Source organism: Cyprinodon tularosa, unplaced genomic scaffold (assembly GCF_016077235.1).
Source record: "Cyprinodon tularosa strain WSP-4 unplaced genomic scaffold, ASM1607723v1 ctg781, whole genome shotgun sequence".
Classification (NCBI taxonomy): Eukaryota; Metazoa; Chordata; class Actinopteri; order Cyprinodontiformes; family Cyprinodontidae; genus Cyprinodon; species Cyprinodon tularosa.
The window spans coordinates 258,092-277,157 of NW_024039542.1; the positions used below are offsets into that span (position 1 = coordinate 258,092).

A 19,066-nucleotide genomic window follows, 5' to 3' on the forward strand; every position below is an offset into this window, starting at 1 on the left:
TGTGTGTCGCTCTCTATAGAGAGTTCGGCTAAAATAATGAGTCTTGAACTTGTTATTGAAGAAGATATGGAAAAACTTAAAGGAATTTTACGAGTCAGTGTGAAAAAAAGGAATGAATGAAACATGAACCTATTAGATGGTAGATATCACCTGTTAAGTGATTATTAGTCATTTACTCCAACATTTAGTTCTAATTTATAGATTATGTTAATATGATAACAAAATGAAAATAATTTTAAGCCTGATGTGGGCCACTTGATCAGGTTTATGCTGGTATTGCAGGCATAGTTACCACACGTGTGCAATGTTTGCTAAAGTATGCTGGTCAGTGGGTTTGTTGTTAAGGCACAGAACAATAAAGCATAGCAGCTCGCGGCGCCGTGACTCATGTCAGCATGACGGGTGTTGCTGGGGGCTTCCTGACCCTTTGCTTTGGACAAAAGGCAAGAGGCTCCTGCGACAGACTGGGAAAAACCAGTCATGAGAATCCAAGATGCTGCAAGAAGAAGCGTCTGTGGAAACGAGAGGAAAACAGAACAACGCAACTGAAGGCAAGGATGGTTCAATTTTAAAATATATTCTATCCTTTTATTTACAAAAACAGGTCTGTTCTCAGAAAAAACACATTGTTAAATAAATGGGCTCTGAAGTTTTAATTATTTAAGTTTTGTTAAAATCCTAAAACAGATTTTTACTTGATGTTTATCATGTTTCATGTGAATAATTTAATAATAGTTTTCAACTCTTAAAGCGATCGATGCAAACGATTATTGTAATAAAGTTAAAACTGAAACGTCAGATTCTGCCGAATCTAAAGGAAAATTTCTTTTAGATTCAGACTTAAGAAAATAAATCACATCTGATGTCATTTTCTTCTTATCTTTGTTGACTTGCAAATAATTAAATGATAAAATTCATTTTAGACTGTTTTCTTGCAAAAGGTTCCATTATTTTTACTTTCTTAAAGAAACATTTAGTAAAGTTTTACAGTTTAGTTTAGTCAAGGCTCCCTTTGGATTTTCGAAGCTGCTAATTAATGTCAAACATCGTTATAAAGTTACCATTTTATTAGCTCTGTTCTTATGTCTGACATGAACTCCCATCTTAGTTAAAGTTATATTGGTCGTCTGGGAGTTAATGAGCTCTCATCAGCAGGTGTACAATAAAAAGGGGCGTGACTTCCAGAGTCATTAGACTTAGATCCAGACCAATGACTAAACCAGAGACGGATGTTCTGAGCAAAGGCCTGAATTTTGCCATTTCTCCACAAGAAGTACCCATTGTGGAACTGATCACTGCCACTGAATCGGCCATCAGGAACAACAACCTGCTGAAACTGAGGCAGAGCGACTCAGAATGAAGGTAACAGCTACCCTGTCCAGCGCCAAACCACCTCCTTCCAACCTCACACCCCAGGAGATGAAAGCCATAACATCTCTGAGCCAGGACCAAAGCATCACCATATTACCAGCAGACAAAGGAAGATGCACCGTAGTCCTCAACACCTCAGACTACCAGGACAAAATGATCACTCTACTGAAGGACAGTAATACCTATGAATCCTGGAAAAGAGATCCAACCAGCGGCTACAAAAAGAAAATAATAAACTATCTCAAACAACTTGAAAAAGACACGGTAATTAACAGCACAGTCTATTTCAGATTATATCCAGGGGAGGAAATTCCAGCTTATATGGACTCCCAAAAAATCACAAGGAAGGAGCTCCACTCAGGCTCATTGTCAGCAGCATTAACTCAGTAACAGACAACATTGCTAAACAGCTTATTAATATCTTAGCTCCCTTGGTGGGGAACACACCACATCACATAGAAAACTCCAAAGACTTTGCTAACAAAGTCAAACATTTAAGGATGGCAGCAGGAGAAACCCTGGTATCGTTTGATGTTACTTCACTTTTCACATGCATACCGATAACAGAGGCAGTGGAAACAGTCAGGACACGTCTTCAACAAGATGTTGATTTAAACAACAGGACTAGTTTCACTCCGGACCAGATCTGCACACTACAGGGCCTTTGTCTTTCCACAACCTGTTTCACATTCAGAGGTAATTTTTACAGACAGAAGCATGGCTGCGCAATGGGATCTCCATTGAAACATGAAGAGGCTTTACACTCATTCATTTTGGAGATGGACGTATTCGCCGTTTTACCAACAGGTTGTTTGTTTCCACCCCCCTACCAGCTTCCTGTCGCGCTTCCTACGTCACAGTCAGTGGCTCTCATTGGTCAGAGCATTGGCCAATAGGCACAGATATGGTTTGAAAAACAACATCAATAATCTCCTGATGTCTCATTAATCGGGGCCAGACTAAATGACACAAATTACACATTTAATCTCACATTTAGTCTGGTTTATCAGGCTATATAAATACAGCTCGTGTACCATTGATTTATGAATGCTAACTTTATCTCAGTATAATAGTTTAGGATTATTTATGTTAGGATTATCTGTTTACTCTATCTGGGTCAGATTTCTGAAAATCTGGCAGGTCTGCTGCTAACTGGACAACAGCTCACTGATTTTATTTAAATAAGAAAGTCTCTTAAATCTTACTGCTTCATCTTGTTGATAGAAGTGAACCTTTACAGTAATAAACTATTCTATCTTTATTACAATAAATGGTTTTCTTTTTTTATGCCAGATTAATAGTTTGGTTCTTGATTCCATAAATTATTCTCCATTTTTGAAACAACCAGATGTTGGTGATTTAGAAGCGCAAAGCAGGAAAACTCATAATGTCTTTCTTTTTATTTGAATGATTCCCGTCTGCTTGTGCAAATCTGTAAAATACTGAACTGAGATTCAGCCAAACTTCTGCTAATAATTCGGAGGCCATTTTGAATGCAGGGTCAGGTGGGAGGAAGTCTGAGGCTGTTTGTCTCCGTGTCGCTGAGCCTCGTCTCTAACGTAGATATTATCCAGCTGCTTTCTGTAGCTTCGTCTCTAAGATCAGAAGAGGAAATCCTTTGAAGGTTTGACCTCATTAGCAGAGGAAATACCAGCGGCGATGACCTCATGGTTAGTGGTGCACATGGAAACCAAAGGGGCCCTCGTGAAAACAGCAACAATCACATTTTCACGCTGTTTATTCTATAGGAAGAAATGTTCACTCATAAGTTATTGAATAATTGTACATTTGCTGAAAATGTATATTTAACCACAAATACATGTTGGTTTTCAACCATAGATAATATTATTAATTTAGAAAATATTTCTGCCTTGATCCAGATTCCCTGCTGGGTTTTGTGAAAATGCTGATTTATTATATTTCTTTAACATTAAACTTTCTTGTTGTTCATCCGTAAAGTTGGGTGGTTGAAATAATCGCTGTCCTACCCACTGTTAAAATGAGGAGGATTTGTCCCCTTGGACGGAAGGCTGTAGCGCCCAGGTTCTTTTCCTGGGAGCAAGTTATTTACTACTCTTAACTCAAACTGGGTAAAACCATATAAAGGACTATAAAACAGGACTAAAAAAGTAACAGAGTTTATTCCAGATCAGGTCGTTACAGGACAGAGAAAATGCTTGGAGCTGCACAGCTGTGGGCTCAAAAATCACGTCAGCGAGCGTCCGGCAAAGTTTGAGCCTGGAACAACGTCATCTCCTGCTTCTTATAGCTCATGGGTCTATGTGTTGCATCATGTTGATGCTTAGCTGTCCGTATCAGAAACTGACACGCCATCCATGTCTTGAACTCCATGCAGCTTGCTTCTATACTTCAGGGTTACAGATAGCTATCCTCTATCAGACCGGCTCCAAGATGTGTCCATATCCTGTGTATCTTAAAGACACAAAGGCTGTCCTGATTAGATGACCTCCGTACACACCGTGACATCCACCATGTGAAGGAAGGCCTTCTGCTCTGTCTAATCTGGCTAACAAAGTAACAATCCACATGATGTATAAAGAATAAACCTAACACCACAGATGTTTCCTCCTGAGCAGTGGATCTCTGCAGCTCCTCCAGAGTTCCCACCAGCCTCCTGCTTGTGTGTCTGATTAATTTCCTCTTTTCCAGCCGTTAAACTTTCCCTCAAACTTCTCTCTGACACGTCTGCTGTGTTTTAGGAGGCAGACGATCATCTTTCACCTCAGGGTTACGGTTAGCAGGTGGAACTTTAATCCGACCTCAGAAGATTACCAGATTAAACGGCCCCCTTTAACCTGACCCCCCCTCCATTAACCACCAACACTTAGCCAATCACCTGAATGACTTCTACACAGTCAACCCCCCCATGACACTTCCCCACCGCAGCTGGGACCCTACCTTAAAAGACCCACCCCTCCTCCCCTCTACTCTCCCCAAGAACTGGGATTGCCATCCCCTGCTGCAGCATGTCATACGGTCTGCAGAGAAGCTGATTGGCTGCAATCTTCCATCTCTCCAGGATCTGTACGCCTCCAGGACTCTGAGGCCTGCAGAGAAGATTTTGGCTGATCCCTCACTATTTCAGCCCCGCTCCATCAGGACCAAACCCTGCCGTTCTTCCCATCCACTACCAGCCTTATCAACAAGGCCCAGAGACCCCCGTCACCCTGACACTGCCTCTCCCTCCCCCGCTCAGGACCTAGAAGCTACACCAGCGTAGAATCTCCAGTCCTCCTACCTTACATTAACAATTACTGTGTATATAATATATAGCTATATGCTATATATTATATATAGTATATTTTATGTTTTCTATTGTATATAACTATAGATTCTGTATTCTGTATGTATTTCTATTTTGTCTGCATCATCAAAAAGACACAAATGAATCAAAACCAACATCCTAAAGCTTTGTTGTTTAACATGATGTCTCGTTTCGTGTCTCTCAGTCCAGCCTCCTCCTGGTCCAGCTCTCCTAACGGAGGCCTCCCAGCTATCAGACGCATTGAAGAAGCCTGGACATGACCTTCAGAGGCCAACATGTCCTCGGTGTGGCGTCCCAGTCACTGAAAAGAGACTCAAACCTGCCTCACAGCTGCAGAGCCAACCGCAGGGCTCAGTGCACAGCGGCCATAAGGGCAGCGATAGTAGGAGAGGAAGGGCCAGATCCAACCAACCTGCTCCTACACCTGCAGGTAACCTCCACCTTAAATGATCTGTTTCAATAGATGCAGAGAAAAGGAACCAAAACTATCAAAGAATGTTCAAAACTCTCACTTTCTTACAGAAATATTTAGGAAGGTAGTTAGGAAAGGATGGCCTCCATATTTGAGCAGCAGTTTTATATCCATCCATCCATTTTCTATGACGCTAATCCCAAGCAGGGTGGCGAGGGGCGCTGCTGTCTATCCACCCTCGATAGCCGGGTCCACCCTCCACAGGTCTATAGCAGGGCCAGTTTTTTTATTTGAGTCAAATCCTATAGGTTCAATCAAACGTTAAACAATTGTAAATTCAATAAAAACTATTTTAGACATCTATTCAAATCGTAAAAGATTCAAAATTATGGTATTTTCTCTCTATTTTGTTTTTTTTTTGGGCTAGAGAAATGGAATAATGAACAGCAGCTGCAGTGTAAGGCAACAGGACAGCTAGTTTGATTTTTTCATGAAGTAAAAATTTAATGAAGATTATAGCACTAAAATAAAGCAAGTTAATCTGCTTAATGCAGTTCAATAAAGCACCAAGTGTCAACATTTTTCTTTCAGTTTAATCTGATCCAACAAAACCAACTAACCCCACAATATTTTACATGAATAAAACTTTAAAAAAGAGCCTGTTTGTAATCACTTTCCCCCTACAATGATATCTAAAATAAAACCGCGATGTATTTCCTTTTTCAGTCGATTTCATTGATAACTGAATAACAGGCATCAGAATCAGCTCTGCTGAAGCTGAGAAACACCAAGAACTTTTAGGACAGTGGCCCTCGAGGACCGACTTTGGCTAACCCTTGGATAGAGGATCAGTTGCCCCTAAGCCTAACCCTACACCTATGTTAGCCTAACAGACAAGTTTTTTTTAAATTAGAAATACTAGGTAGAGAAAATAATGTTGACAAAGGAGGAAGTGGAATGCTGTCAAGAGGATAGGGTGGCTAATAAAGGACTGTTTCTTCATCCTACCTCCAGTGTAGATGGCCAGCCGATGTCTTCTTTACCCATTTCCGCTGCTCTCTGTCCAGGCAAGCTTCGTTGATGCACCCTGGTACTCCTTTCATCTCCAGTAGTTTGCCTCCAACCAGCCATAGCCTCTCCTGGCTTCTCTGATGTACCAGTGTCCAATTCCTGGGCAGCCATAGACTCTACCCCGCCTTCAGTGTTCTGTCCTCTCAGTAAATTATCTGACCTGTCACTGTGCTCCTCTGTTCCTCTGCAGTTAGCTTCTGTAGTTAGCCCCAGCCTGCTTTAGCCTCTCCTCGCTGTTTCCCCGACAGGCCTCTCTGATCTACAGCTCTTGCTTCTCTCCCAGCTCTCGTCCACCGCTTCCCTGGAGCTCCTCCAATCCCTCGCTGTAGTTCTCCGTTCCAGAGGGTGAGACGGCTGGTAGCCTGGTGCTAGTTCTGTTTATTTATCTGCTGGTGTTTCCTCCCTGACTTCCCACTGTTTGTCTGAGCTCCAGAATGCCGTCTTACCAAACCCTCTGTTGTCTGGGTGATTCGTCCCCCATGGTGGGAAAGCAGGGCCCTGAAATGGCTCATGATAGGTGGAAGTACCTCTGAAAGTAACCGTCATCCAGACCTAGACTCTGATTGAGGTGGTGGTATTCGCCATACTCGTTCCATCTCTAGGAATTGTTGAGCCTAGGAACGGCAACAGCTTTCTAGAGTAAAAAATCACAGCCTGTCGCTCTGTAAATCCAATTCCCACCATGATGAGGTGAAACCAACAGATTCCATGATATAGAAGTCTTTCGCTGTGCAGGCGAATTTCAAGGCGACCAGAAACAAACGGAACTGGGAAGATTTTAGTGGTTTAGCATTCGGTGTGAACGTACCGCTGCAACTGAGCTTATTTGGACAGAAAAACAATCTTTAAGGCTTTAGGTTTGTAAAGCTGGCAGACATGTCTCAAAGAGACCGACCTCGGTTAAACCAGAAAAGGACATTTCCTGCAAAGTAAAAAGGTCATAGAAATTAAAACATTATAGACGTCTTATATTTTTTTAAGTCAAATCACATCTACTTCCCGTTTGTCTATCAAATAGGATCCTAATGGTAAGAAGCCAGAGAACAGATGATTAAAAGCAACACTTTTTAAGCAAATTAAAAAGTGAAGCTTAATCAAGCATTAAAATAACTGAATAAGGTTATGAACTTCACAGCAAAAGAAAAAAAAATACATATTTTTTGGTCAAATCATGTTTCTGGTAAATATAAAACTTAAAATGCAAATAACAAATCTGAAAGTTTCCCAGTTGCTTCCTTCCTGTTAATGCTTGTTTACCAAGGAGTTTTTATATCATTAAGGAGCTACCCACAATGCCCCTCTTTCATATACACACCTGCATTAGCATATGTTACATGTGGGTTGTGTATAAATCAGTGGAATAAGTAGGGAAATGTTGGGCCCCGCTCCACAGGGAATTCTGCCTCCTCTGTTTCACCGCTTTCCAGAGTAAAAAGGATAAAACAGCTGGATTTGCATCAGCCTGCTCCCCTCTGGTCCTTCTGCAGATGAATAAATAAATACAGCAGGTATGATCCCACCATAAGCACTGCAGCGCACCGTCAGGTTAACGTATGCAATTTCATCTGTGCCTAATTTGGGCAGCGGAGCAATTATCGTGTGACAGCTTCCTCTGGATTGTTTTTTCATCCCTGCGAGCCTCTGTGGCCTTTTTTGATTTTCCCTCGAGGACTGAAACAAGCTGTGATTAAAAAAACACAATCACACTTGATCACTGCAACATTTTCTCTTTAAAGTTTTTGGTTGACACCACAAACAACACAAGCGTTTAATTTGGGTTAATAGCTTTGCTAATCCCTGTTTTTCTGTGAACACAAAAAAAGGCTTTCAGGAAACAAGACAAGTTGCTGTGTGACCTCAGATTTCTGAGTCGTTTCCTTCCTATTTTAACAGACTCCTGCTTTCAGCTGCTGCTGGCGTGTCTGTGGTGCCGGTTCTCTGCGGTGCTCCTGGGTGTTCTGGAGGCCTCCTCCTGCTGCCTCCAGGGCCTCTGCTCCTCCTGCTGCCACGCCTGCTCCTCCTGCTGCTCGGCCATCCAGGACGCCCCCGCTGAGGAGTTCAGCTGCCCCACCCACTGCCACTCGGTGCTGTTTGAGTCTTGTTGTGAACCCACAGAGTTTCTGGAGTTCTGCCTGGACTGCTGTGAGATCTGTCACCGCGGCTAAGCCAGTAGTCTATCTGAAGGGATGCAAACGTGCACCCAGAAAATAAGATGACTGTTGGTCTGTCTTAAAAGTTCAACAAAATAGAAAGAAGTTGCAATGAAAGGTAGTGTTGCTCATACAGTGTCTACATGCTTCATGTGTTTCTATAGCTCTGATGAGTGAAGGGCCACTTCTGCTGCAGGTAAAGATAAGAACAAACTGAGGAACAAGCCGGTTCGCTTACTTCGTGCCGCCTGAACGTCACCCTCTAAATTAGATACCACTGCTGCCTGTTGTCCCTAACAGAACACAGCTGCATTGTGGGCCAAAAAACCCAAAGCCTAAATTCTATTTACTTGCTCTAACATGATTTAAATGAGCATCTTTGCTCTCCTGGACAGACTGACAGCAGTGTCTTTATCGGCACTTAGATTTATTTTTGGCTGTTTACCGTCTGCTTCTCTGCTGTCATCTCGCTCTGCAGCTTTTTAATGAAGCCAGCTCAGATCTTCTGAGATCTAGAGACAGTAAGCATCTTCTTTATGCCTCAAAGTGCCTTATTTGACAAATATGATAAAGGATTAAAGCGAGAGATGACAAGTTTTTTATTAGCAGTGTAGAGGGAGTCACATTGGAGGCAGTTTGGATGTAAAGCAATAGACCTTTTCTGCTTGTGGTCGTTTATTAAAACATTATGTGCCTTTTAGTTCTGTTACATTTAAACTGAAGATGGGAAAAATAAACTGCTCTCATACCAAGACGCAGATCAGAGATGCAGCTTGAAGGCCCAAAGCTTTAGAAAGAAAACAGAGGAATTGGTTCTTAGACTTAGACTTCTTTATTTGTCATTCTGTATGCACAGTGTGCATACAGACAAAATTGCGTTACATACAGCTTATGAACGTTGCATTGATATTTCAAATGGCACAAGTTATACAAAAATACAAAAAGTGCAGCAGTGGTCAAAGTGTGAACAGTGCAGAGGATAAGAGACAGTGTGCAAGTTGCAGTGGTTCAGTGCAAATAGGCATTTGTGCAAAAAATGCGTTATTGAAAATAGAAATGAGATGAACAATTAAAGGGCTAAAAGTTAAACGTTCAGCAGCATTGATGCCCGATAATGTGCAATAGGTGCAGAGTTCGGTTTGTGGATCAATGGTTCAACAGTCTGATGGCAGTGGGGAAGAAGCTGTTGCACAACCTGGTGGATCTGCAGCGGATGCTGCGGAACCTCTTTCCAGAGGGCAGCAGGGAGAACAGTCCATGGTGGGGGTGTGAGGGGTCTTTGATGATATTACGGGCTCGGGACACACAGCGCTGTGATGAAATGTCCTTAATGGAGGGAAGAGGAGCCCCAATGATTCCTTCTGCTGTCCTCACCACCCTCCTCACATTCTTCCAGTCAGAAGCTCTGCAGCCTCCACACCACAGAGAGAGACAGCTGGTCAGAACGCTCTCTATGGTGCTTCTGTAGAAGGCTGTGAGGATGGGCGGGGGCAGGCGGGCTCTCCTCATCCTCCGCAGAAAGTACAAGCGCTTCTGTGCCCTCTTCACTAGAGATGAAGTGTTTACAGTCCAGGTGAGGTTGTCCGTGATGTGCACCCCCAGGAACTTTGTGCTGCTGACCACCTCCACAGCTGAGCTGTTGATGAGCAGTGGAGCATGGTGGGGGCGGTTTTTCCTGAAGTCGACGATGATCTCCTTCGTCTTCTCCACGTTCAGGATCAGACTGTTTTCACTGCACCAGCCCACCAGCTGCTCCACCTCCTCTCTGTAGTCCAGGTCGTTGTCGTCCCTGATGAGGCCCACCACCGTGGTGTCGTCCGCAAACTTCACGATGTGATTGGTGATGAACCTGGGGACGCAGTCGTATGTCATCGGGGTGAACAGCAGGGGGCTCAGGACGCAGCCCTGAGGGGAGCCCGTGCTGAGGGTGATGACGTCAGAGGTGTTCTGACCGACCCGGACCGACTGAAGTCTGTTGGTGAGGAAGTCCAGCAGCCAGTTTCGAATGGGTGTGTTGAAGCCCAGCTGTTCCAGCTTTTCCACCAGGTGCTGTGGGATGATGGTGTTAAACGCTGAACTGAAGTCCAGGAACAGCATCCGCACAGGAGAGGAGATGGTGCCCTCCGTGGAGCGGTTTCGCCGGTAGGCAAACTGGAACGGGTCGAGTGTTGGGGGGAGACTGGAGACGATGTGTTCCTTTACCAGCCTTTCAAAGCACTTCATCATGATGGGAGTCAGTGCGACGGGCTGGTAGTCGTTGTAGCAGGTGACTTGAGGTTTCTTTGGCACTGGGATGATGGAGGCAGACTTGAAGCATGCTGGCACTGTGGCTTGCTCCAGCGAGGTGTTAAAAATGTCCGTGAGGACACCAGCCAGCTGACCTGCACACTCCTTGAGCACCCGCCCAGGTATGTTGTCGGGACCTGGGGCCTTCCGCGGGTTGACCCTCCTCAGAGTCTTCCACACGTCGGCTGTGTCAAGGCAGAGCACCTCCTCTTCCTGATGTGGGACAGCCTTCACTGCTGGAGTGCGATTTAGTACCTCGAACCTCCCAAAGAAGTTATTTAGTCCGTTTAGGAAGTCAGCATCAACTTCATCCGCCGGGGCAGGGGGCGTGTTGTAGTCTGTGATCGCCCGTATGCCTTGCCACATGCTCCTGGTGTTGTTGGCGTCGTGGAACAGATGCTGGATTTTCTGGTTATGGTTCCGCTTTGCTAACCTGATGGCACGGTTCAGGGTGGCTCTAGCTGTCCTCAGTGCCTCCTTGTCACCAGACTTGAAGGCTGAGTTCTGTGCTTTTAGCGCATGGCGGACCTCCTCAGTCATCCAGGGCCGTTGGTTGGCTCGGGTGGTGATGGTCTTTGTTGTGCTGACGTCCTCGATGCAGTGGTTGATGTAGGCTGAAACAGTCATGGCGTACTCATCAACATTGATCTTGTTGTCATATGTTGCTGCTGATTTGAACATGTCCCATTCAGAGCATTCAAAGCAGTCCTGGAGTGCCTCCATGGCCCCCTCCGTCCAGACCCTCACCTGCTTCACTGTAGGTTTTGCTCTGATCAGCAGGGGTCTGTATGCAGGAATTAGCATCACAGAAAGGTGGTCTGAGGAGCCGATGTGGGGGCGGGGGGCTGCTCTGAATGCGTCTTTTATGTTTGTATAAACTAAGTCCAGAGTGTTCTCTCCACGAGTAGCAAAATCCACGCGTTGATAAAAATGAGGGAGAACAGTTTTCATATTCGCCTGATTAAAATCTCCAGCAATGATGAAAACGCCCTCTGTGTGTGTAGATTGCAGCTCAGAGACAGTCCGATAGAGAACACTCATGGCCTCCTTTGTATCAGCGCTGGGGGGGACATACACCGCTGTGATGGTAACAACAGTGAACTCTCTGGGCAGGTAAAAGGGTCTGTAGCTAACAGTCAGAAGCTCTATGTCCGGAGAGCAAAAATTTGTGACTATTCTAGCATTTTTACACCAGTTGTTATTGATGTAAACAACTGGTGAGACCATCATCCTGAAAAATGAGCCCATTATCAAACACAGTGGAGGCTGCATCATACTGTGGGGATTCTTTACTTTAGCGGGGCCAAGGGTAACAAAAACAAACGGCATGATGGGATACCAAAGATTTTAGATTGGGAGGTTCCCCTTCCAGCAGGAAAGTCTGACTGAGGGACACCTGACAGATGGCTAACAATGAATTAGCCTTTATGTTTAGCTCATCTAGCCTCGCAGTTGTTGGACAGGTAGAGAATAAGAGTCTGAGTTTTACAGACAACTGATGACCCGACGAAGAGCGGATTGTTTTCAAGCTAATTTATATATTTTTATAAAAAGCTCCTTTTTATTCTGTTTGTTTTATTCTCGCCGCCTCCAAAGCTGCACGACGACGGCTGTAACCTCCTCAATCAAAAGCAGGTTCATACCTGCTCTATGAAGTGCCGTCTGTATTTATAAAAAAGGGGAAATAATAACAGCTAATAGTCAGTCTGTCAGATATGCTCATCCACTATAAAGGAAACCAAAATAAATGTAACAAGATTTGAATATCTTAACATTTGCGGCTGACGCAGAGTGGATGGATCAAAGCTAAGAGAGACGCACCAGAGGGGGGCAATCATAAACACGCCGCCTTGTCTTAATAAGAGAGGAAAATGGTTTCTAAAGCAGCGCATCACTTCAGGAGGAGGGGGACTTTTAAAGAACATCAAAACGCAGCTAATGAGAGTCCAGGATTGATGGAAAGCAGCATCTCTCATTTAAATACAAGAAGATCCTGGATTATTTTAGCAACTTTTGCAGGATTAGTTCTCAGAAATGAGGAAAACAGAGAAGCTGACTTCCTGTTCCCGTTTACCTTTTTAAATCTGTAACTTATCTTTAACTTATTAATATATCTGATCTTTTTCACAATGCAGAAAAAATTCTAGCAATGAAAGTGAAGCAAAGATCTTTTTAAATTCTGGTAAAGTCGTTCTAGCGACAGAGAGGTCTGTCTATTCTCACTATATAATATTGAATGTTTGCGAAGCGCTTTTTAACGGTAAAAGGTTCTGTAGCATGAAAAGCTCAACATATGCCACTGAGACGGCCGACAGAGATCCCACCTTCTGGAATAATCTTCTTCTTTGGACTGAGAGTCAGAAATATTTAGACACCAGAAGAAGAAACTGATCTTAACTCTGAAGAATAAAGCATCTAGATGGGCGTCTGTGCTTTGGTCTCATTATTTTAGCTCCTTAAACAGCAAAGACAATATGAGTGATTTCAGTGTAAACACCAGAAGTTCCCCATTGGGGGACAATAAAGGGATTTTCTATTCTATTTATTCTACATCTAGGAACCTTTGACAAGCACTTGTTTCTGGTACAACTGGTCCTGGATGCTGAATGTCAACATCTACCATTAAAACTGTTAGAATTATTTCTATTTATCCTCTAGTGCAATATTTAAAGTATCAACCTTTGGTACCTTAAAGGCAAAAAACCACAACTTTTATGTATAAATAAATATCAGGAATCAAAGGGTTAAAATAACTCAGCTTCTCTTATTTATCGACACAATTCTGCATCTTTTACTTTACAGTAAATAAAATTAGTTTGGTAAAAGAAAACAATCATTTATAGTTTCTTTTTCCTCATTTATTTGATGCATTACAGCAATATTTTCAAAATAAAAACTTTATCTGAAGAAAAAACAAATAGCAAACTGGCCTTTTAATCAAACCAACTAAAAAATCTGAAATGTTTTATAGCCGGAGAGGAATCCAGCTCGTCATCTTCAAGTTTATAGTGTTCATTAAGTAAATAAATAAATCGATATTTAAGACTGCAACAGATATTGCACCATTGGATGGCACGTACCAGACGACATAAACTGGCCAAAACAAAGAAATACAAATACAGAAATTCTCCAAAATAAAAATCCAAACTAGGATTTCATCCAGAAAAATACTTCTGAGGTTTTTTTTTTTTTTAAATTGTTCCTGTTCAGAGACTCCTCCCTCAATGTGCAATAAAGTAGATTTTTTTTCATGACACAAGATAAAAAACCAAACATGGGTTAAAATCTTCTTAGTTTCTGATGGTTGGCAGCTAAAATGTGGAGTTAGATCCTACGGTTCTTCTTCAGCACCTCCAAATACTGCTGCGTTGCTCTGCTGAGGGGGTCCAGCTCGGCTGCGCCGGCCGAGCCCACAGGAGACAGACGGATGGAGGCGGCGTCCAGCTCTGCTGCAGCTGACCAACCAACAGAAAAGCCTGAGGTTAAAAACTGCAGCTTCATCCAAGAAGAAGATCAGAAACAGGAGGATTGGTTCCCACCTTTGCTCAGTTCTTTCGATATGTTTTTATCCAACTCACTCTGCATCTGGATTTTCAGGAAAACACAAATGAAGGTGAAATCAATAAGTGCAGGTGAGATGAAACAGGAGAGGAACCAGTCAAACACAGCAGGTCATGCAAACCTTCCAGTTAAAGATAAAAAAACTCAGAGGCATTTTACCATAGAAATTCTTCCAAAAATAAAAAAATTCAAACCTCTAAATAATGAGAAATATCTTTTCTGAAGGAAATGTTGGAATAAATCAATCCAACACTTCGGCGCTCATTGAGCAGCCAATAAAAACACGTCTGACCTGATTTATGACATAAGAACAGAAACAACTGATTTTATTTACTGTTAAAGCTTCACAGGCTTTATTTAAACTCATGTTTGTGTTTTCTAAGTTAAAATTAAAGTCACTTTGATTTTATTAATTCAGTGAAAAAGTCAAACTCATTAAAGATATATAAATATATATATGATTATTATTTGCAGATTTATTACAAAGTGAAATAATTCAAACCTTTGTTTCTTTTCTTATACTAACAGCTAATAGAAACCAGTTTAGAAACTAGAATAAAGCTAAAAGAAATGATTTGATATAAAATAGATTTTGATTTATTTCTATACCCAAAGAAACTCTGTATAAGACTGTAACTTAGTGGCTGTTCAGGTTTTAGCCGCTTCATGTGTCTGACGGGAAAGTTGATTGGAATTAACTTTGTTTCCTCGTGGTTCAACTTTCACCTTTAAAAGAAACTAAAATTCAGCATCTCATAGAAATGAAGGACCTAGAGTGTGAAGGAGTGGACCGGCCCAGAACCTGAGGTGATGGTTTAGGTCCAAGCAGGTCTGCTGGCTCTTATCCAGCTGAAGATTAGCCAGTTAGAAGCTAACCCTAACCCTACAATAAAACTACAAAGAAATGTCAACCTAACAGGTGAGATTCTAACCTAACAGGTACGATTCTAACCCAACGTATGAGATTCTAACCCAACGTGTACGATTCTAACCCAACAGGTACGATTCTAACCCAACAGGTACGAATCTAACCCAACGTATGAGATTCTAACCCAACAGGTGAGATTCTAACCCAACAGGTGAGATTCTAACCCAACAGGTGAGATTCTAACCCAACAGGTGAGATTCTAACCCAACAGGTACGATTCTAACCCAACGTATGAGATTCTAACCCAACAGGTGAGATTCTAACCCAACAGGTGAGATTCTAACCCAACAGGTGAGATTCTAACCCAACAGGTACGATTCTAACCCAACGTATGAGATTCTAACCCAACAGGTGAGATTCTAACCCAACAGGTGAGATTCTAACCCAACGTATGAGATTCTAACCCAACAGGTACGATTCTAACCCAACGTATGAGATTCTAACCCAACGTATGAGATTCTAACCCAACAGGTGAGATTCTAACCCAACAGGTACGATTCTAACCCAACAGGTACGAATCTAACCCAACGTATGAGATTCTAACCCAACAGGTGAGATTCTAACCCAACAGGTGAGATTCTAACCCAACAGGTGAGATTCTAAACCAACAGGTGAGATTCTAACCCAACAGGTACGATTCTAACCCAACAGGTGAGATTCTAACAAATGCATCAATCTGCCCCCCCCACACACACAAGCATGCTTAGTGTGAGGGATTGTATTTGAGTCAATGAGTTGATGCAATCAACTGGTTTTCCTTAGATAGAAAACTTTGTATCAATTTGACTGTATGATCTGGTTGAACTGTAAAGTGCCTTGAGATGACATGTGTTGTGAATTTGGCGCTATATAAATACACTAAATTGAATTGAGGCTCGGTTTAAAAGGACTTTAATAGAAGTAAAGATTTCTGCTGCTTTTTCTCTCCCAATGCAGATAAGAAAAACAACTTTCAGCATATTGCTGTAAAAAACAGAGATTGTTGTTTAATGATGTCATCAGCAGCAGGCGATGGGTTATTATTTATTCTGGAGGTTGAAAATGTTCAGAATAAAAAGGAAATGATGGATAATAGTAATAAAACCAATGCTCCTATATTCTTCCACTTAGCCTCTTAATGTTTATAATTAAACAATTATCACCACCTACTGGCCAGACACGTGCATAACAACAGGTTTGCTTTCTTTGGTTTTAGGAAAGGCAGCATTATTTGGGGGTCAGGGAGCCAGTAAAAAATAAAAACAATGAAAGCTAATAGAACTCTGTTGGTTTGAGCAGAACTGAATCATCTTTCACATCATTCATGGTTCCACAGCAGAGATGCTGAAAATACAAAGAAAAATCTAGAGAACTTTTCTTTAAATCCTACTTTGACTTTAAGTGTAAAAAAACTAAGTGAGGAAAAAGAAAACTTTGATTTACTTTGATAAGAGTGAAACGTTTGAAGATATTTCTAAAAACATGCAGAGAAGCTGCATTTCAAAGCAAACCCAGGTATCGTTAGCTGTGCAGCAGTCCTGCACCGGTCAGTCATTTCCCGCTGGGTAAACAGCCCTACTGTGTTTCCATGGAGACAATCTGCAGCTTTTCTGTTGGGATTTGATGAGATCAAGTTGTTAATCTACCCGATTGTCTTCCAGCCTTGTTTACCAGCACTTACTAACCCCACAGCATGATGCTGCCACCACCGTGTCATCCAAGAACTTAATGATTGTTTATATAATTATTCTTTATAAACTATCTGATATAATCCTGTTAATGTTTCTGGTTTAATTTCGGAAAGCCGTGTTGCTTTTCCAACTAAAGAAAGTTTGATTTTTAGTTTCTAATCCTGACTTCATGCGTTTATGTTTCTGTTTGTTCATTAGTTTTCTACAAACCTAAAGGTTTTCACACAGCAGGATGCTTTATTATCCTCACACTGAATTATTATCTGCTACTTGATGCTGTTTGCTCCAATTCTGGTAAAAAGGTTTTTTCTAACGAAATCTTCTGAAGCTTGTTTGCCGACTTTCTGTCGACTCTGATGAGCGAAGCGTCAATTGAGGCCAAAGCAGGGAAACAGCAACCAGTCAGCTGAAAGCAGCAACACACCTGGTTATGAGTCTGGCTGAAGGGAGGAGAAAACAGACTTTTGAGCTAGAAGCTAAAAGAGTGAGAAATAGAAGACAAGTTAGAGGTAATAGTGAAAAGACTTTGGACAGAAATGATAAAGAAAAAAACTGAATCTTTCACGTTGCAGAAAAATAAATCTAAAGTGATTTTTGGGGAAATTCCTCATTAAATATAGTTATGAGACTAAATTGTAGGGATGTTTTATTCATATCTAACTTCTTCTCTGAAGTCAAATCCTTTTTTTTTTTTTATAAAAGAAAACAAATACTTTAACATAAAAACTCCAGTTCCAAAGAAATCAGATGAAATGTTCTCTAATTTCTCACACTGAGGGTGAAATGCAGGACTGGGCAGACCTTAGCCAGGTAGTCCTCCACCCCGCGCTCTGTCACAGGACTGAGGGGAAAACCAAAGCTCCTGTTGAGGGACCCGACGGCGGCCCCGGGGTCCACTGGGGAGAGACGCACCGGGCTCCCGTTAGCCAGGAAAGACCTGCTGCGCTCGCTGAGCAGCTTGGAGTTAGCTTCTGAGAGCCGACTGTTGGCCCTGTGGCACAAAGAGAAGCTAATCAGTTTCACTGCTTCTACATGTTCAGCTGCTGAAAAGCAGAAGGATAAAATGAACTGTGAAGAGCTTGAGACGACGTGTGTGAATTGGTGCAATAGAAATAAACTGAATTGAATGAAATGTGAAGAAAGCTTCAACCTGTCCAGTTTAGCAGCGAGGGACTTCCGCTGGCGCATCTCTTCATTGTAGAGCTGTCGGTGGCGCTCCAGCTCAGACTCTCTTTGGTTCAGACTCTCCAGCTGACCGCTGCGGGCCCGGCCAAGCTCCGCCTCCAGCTCCTGGATCCTCTGCTCCAGCTGGGTGCGCAGGTTGGCCTCGTTGGCAGCTTTAAGCTGGTCTAGTTGTTCTTGAGAAGCTGCCTGGGACTAGAAAGGAGCTTATTAAGCTGAAGCAGCAGCAGCGGTTATTTAGTTACTGGATTCATGCAGCTGGCTGGACCAGCTTTTACCTGCAGGAACAGGTTGACTTGCTCCAGTTTGTCTTTAAGGTCCCGCTGGGCTTTCTCCTCCATCTCACGGCGGTGCTGCTCCCTCTGGATCTGATTGGCCTCCAGTCGGCGCCTCAGTTCCAACACCTCCTCCTCCAGCAGCCTCCTGCTTCTCTCCTGCTCATCGTGACTACGGCCCAATCCTTTTAGGGACGCCACCTGATCCTTAAGCTGCTCGTTGATCTTCTCTAGCTGGTTACGACGAGACGTTTCCTTCTCCAGCTGTCCCTGCAGATCATCCACCTAAAGACAGAGGAAGGGTCGGAAAGCAAAGAAACATCTCAACCTTTGAATTCACTCTGAAACCTTCTAAAATCAAGAACAATCAATCAACTTATCAGGAGTTATTAATGGTTGATCTACAGAAATAGCTTAAACATGGTGGTGGCAGCGTCATGCCGAGGGGATGCCCGTTAGACAGAGAAGCTGGTTAGAAAATTAAGAATCTGTTAGAGCCTGCATCAAACTCAAGGCCTGCAGGCTAAACCCCGTTCATTACGGCCGTTTATAAGACCTTAAAACTTCCCAAAGATATAGATTAACATTTCCTAAAGATATAGATTAACATTTACTAAAGATATAGATTAACATTTCCCAAAGATATAGATTAACATTTCCCAAAGATATAGATTAACATTTCCCAAAGATATAGATTAACATTTCCCAAAGATATAGATTAACATTTCCCAAAGATATAGATTAACATTTCCCAAAGATATAGATTAACATTTCCCAAAGATATAGATTAACATTTCCTAAAGATATAGATTAACATTTCCCAAAGATATAGATTAACATTTCCTAAAAATATAGATTAACATTTCCTAAAGAT

General features: G+C 42.4%; 2 protein-coding genes across 2 annotated transcripts in view; one reads left to right on the forward strand and one right to left on the reverse strand.

Moving 5' to 3' along the window:
* The first annotated feature begins 403 nt into the window (after nt 1–403).
* Nucleotides 404–8,392, forward strand: LOC119773750 (myoD family inhibitor domain-containing protein-like). The gene is made up of 3 exons (XM_038270877.1): nt 404–551; nt 4,842–5,087; nt 8,034–8,392. Exons 1-3 carry the CDS (start codon nt 494–496, stop codon nt 8,303–8,305), a joined length of 576 nt encoding a protein of 191 aa, XP_038126805.1. The 5' UTR covers nt 404–493; the 3' UTR covers nt 8,306–8,392.
* Nucleotides 8,393–13,412: 5,020 nt separating this feature from the next.
* The window catches only part of LOC119773752, a 48,732-nt gene continuing 43,078 nt past the window's right edge, over nt 13,413–19,066 (reverse strand). The window contains exons 41-45 of the mRNA XM_038270879.1: nt 18,196–18,477; nt 17,886–18,112; nt 17,537–17,726; nt 14,116–14,161; nt 13,413–14,031 (exon numbers count right to left, since the gene is read on the reverse strand). Coding sequence (XP_038126807.1) covers nt 13,901–14,031; nt 14,116–14,161; nt 17,537–17,726; nt 17,886–18,112; nt 18,196–18,477 — 876 coding nt within the window. The 3' untranslated portion in view covers nt 13,413–13,900. The remainder of the gene's footprint in view (nt 14,032–14,115; nt 14,162–17,536; nt 17,727–17,885; nt 18,113–18,195; nt 18,478–19,066) is intronic.

What these genes read in the sequence shown, in the direction of transcription:
- LOC119773750 (XM_038270877.1), top strand. Translation starts at nt 494, where the DNA reads ATGCTGCAAGAAGAAGCGTCTGTGGAAACGAGAGGAAAACAGAACAAC. An exon ending in ACAGAACAACGCAACTGAAG is followed by an intron (nt 552 to 4,841) that starts GCAAGGATGGTT and finishes CGTGTCTCTCAG; the next exon opens with TCCAGCCTCCTCCTGGTCCA. An exon ending in ACCTGCTCCTACACCTGCAG is followed by an intron (nt 5,088 to 8,033) that starts GTAACCTCCACC and finishes CTATTTTAACAG; the next exon opens with ACTCCTGCTTTCAGCTGCTG.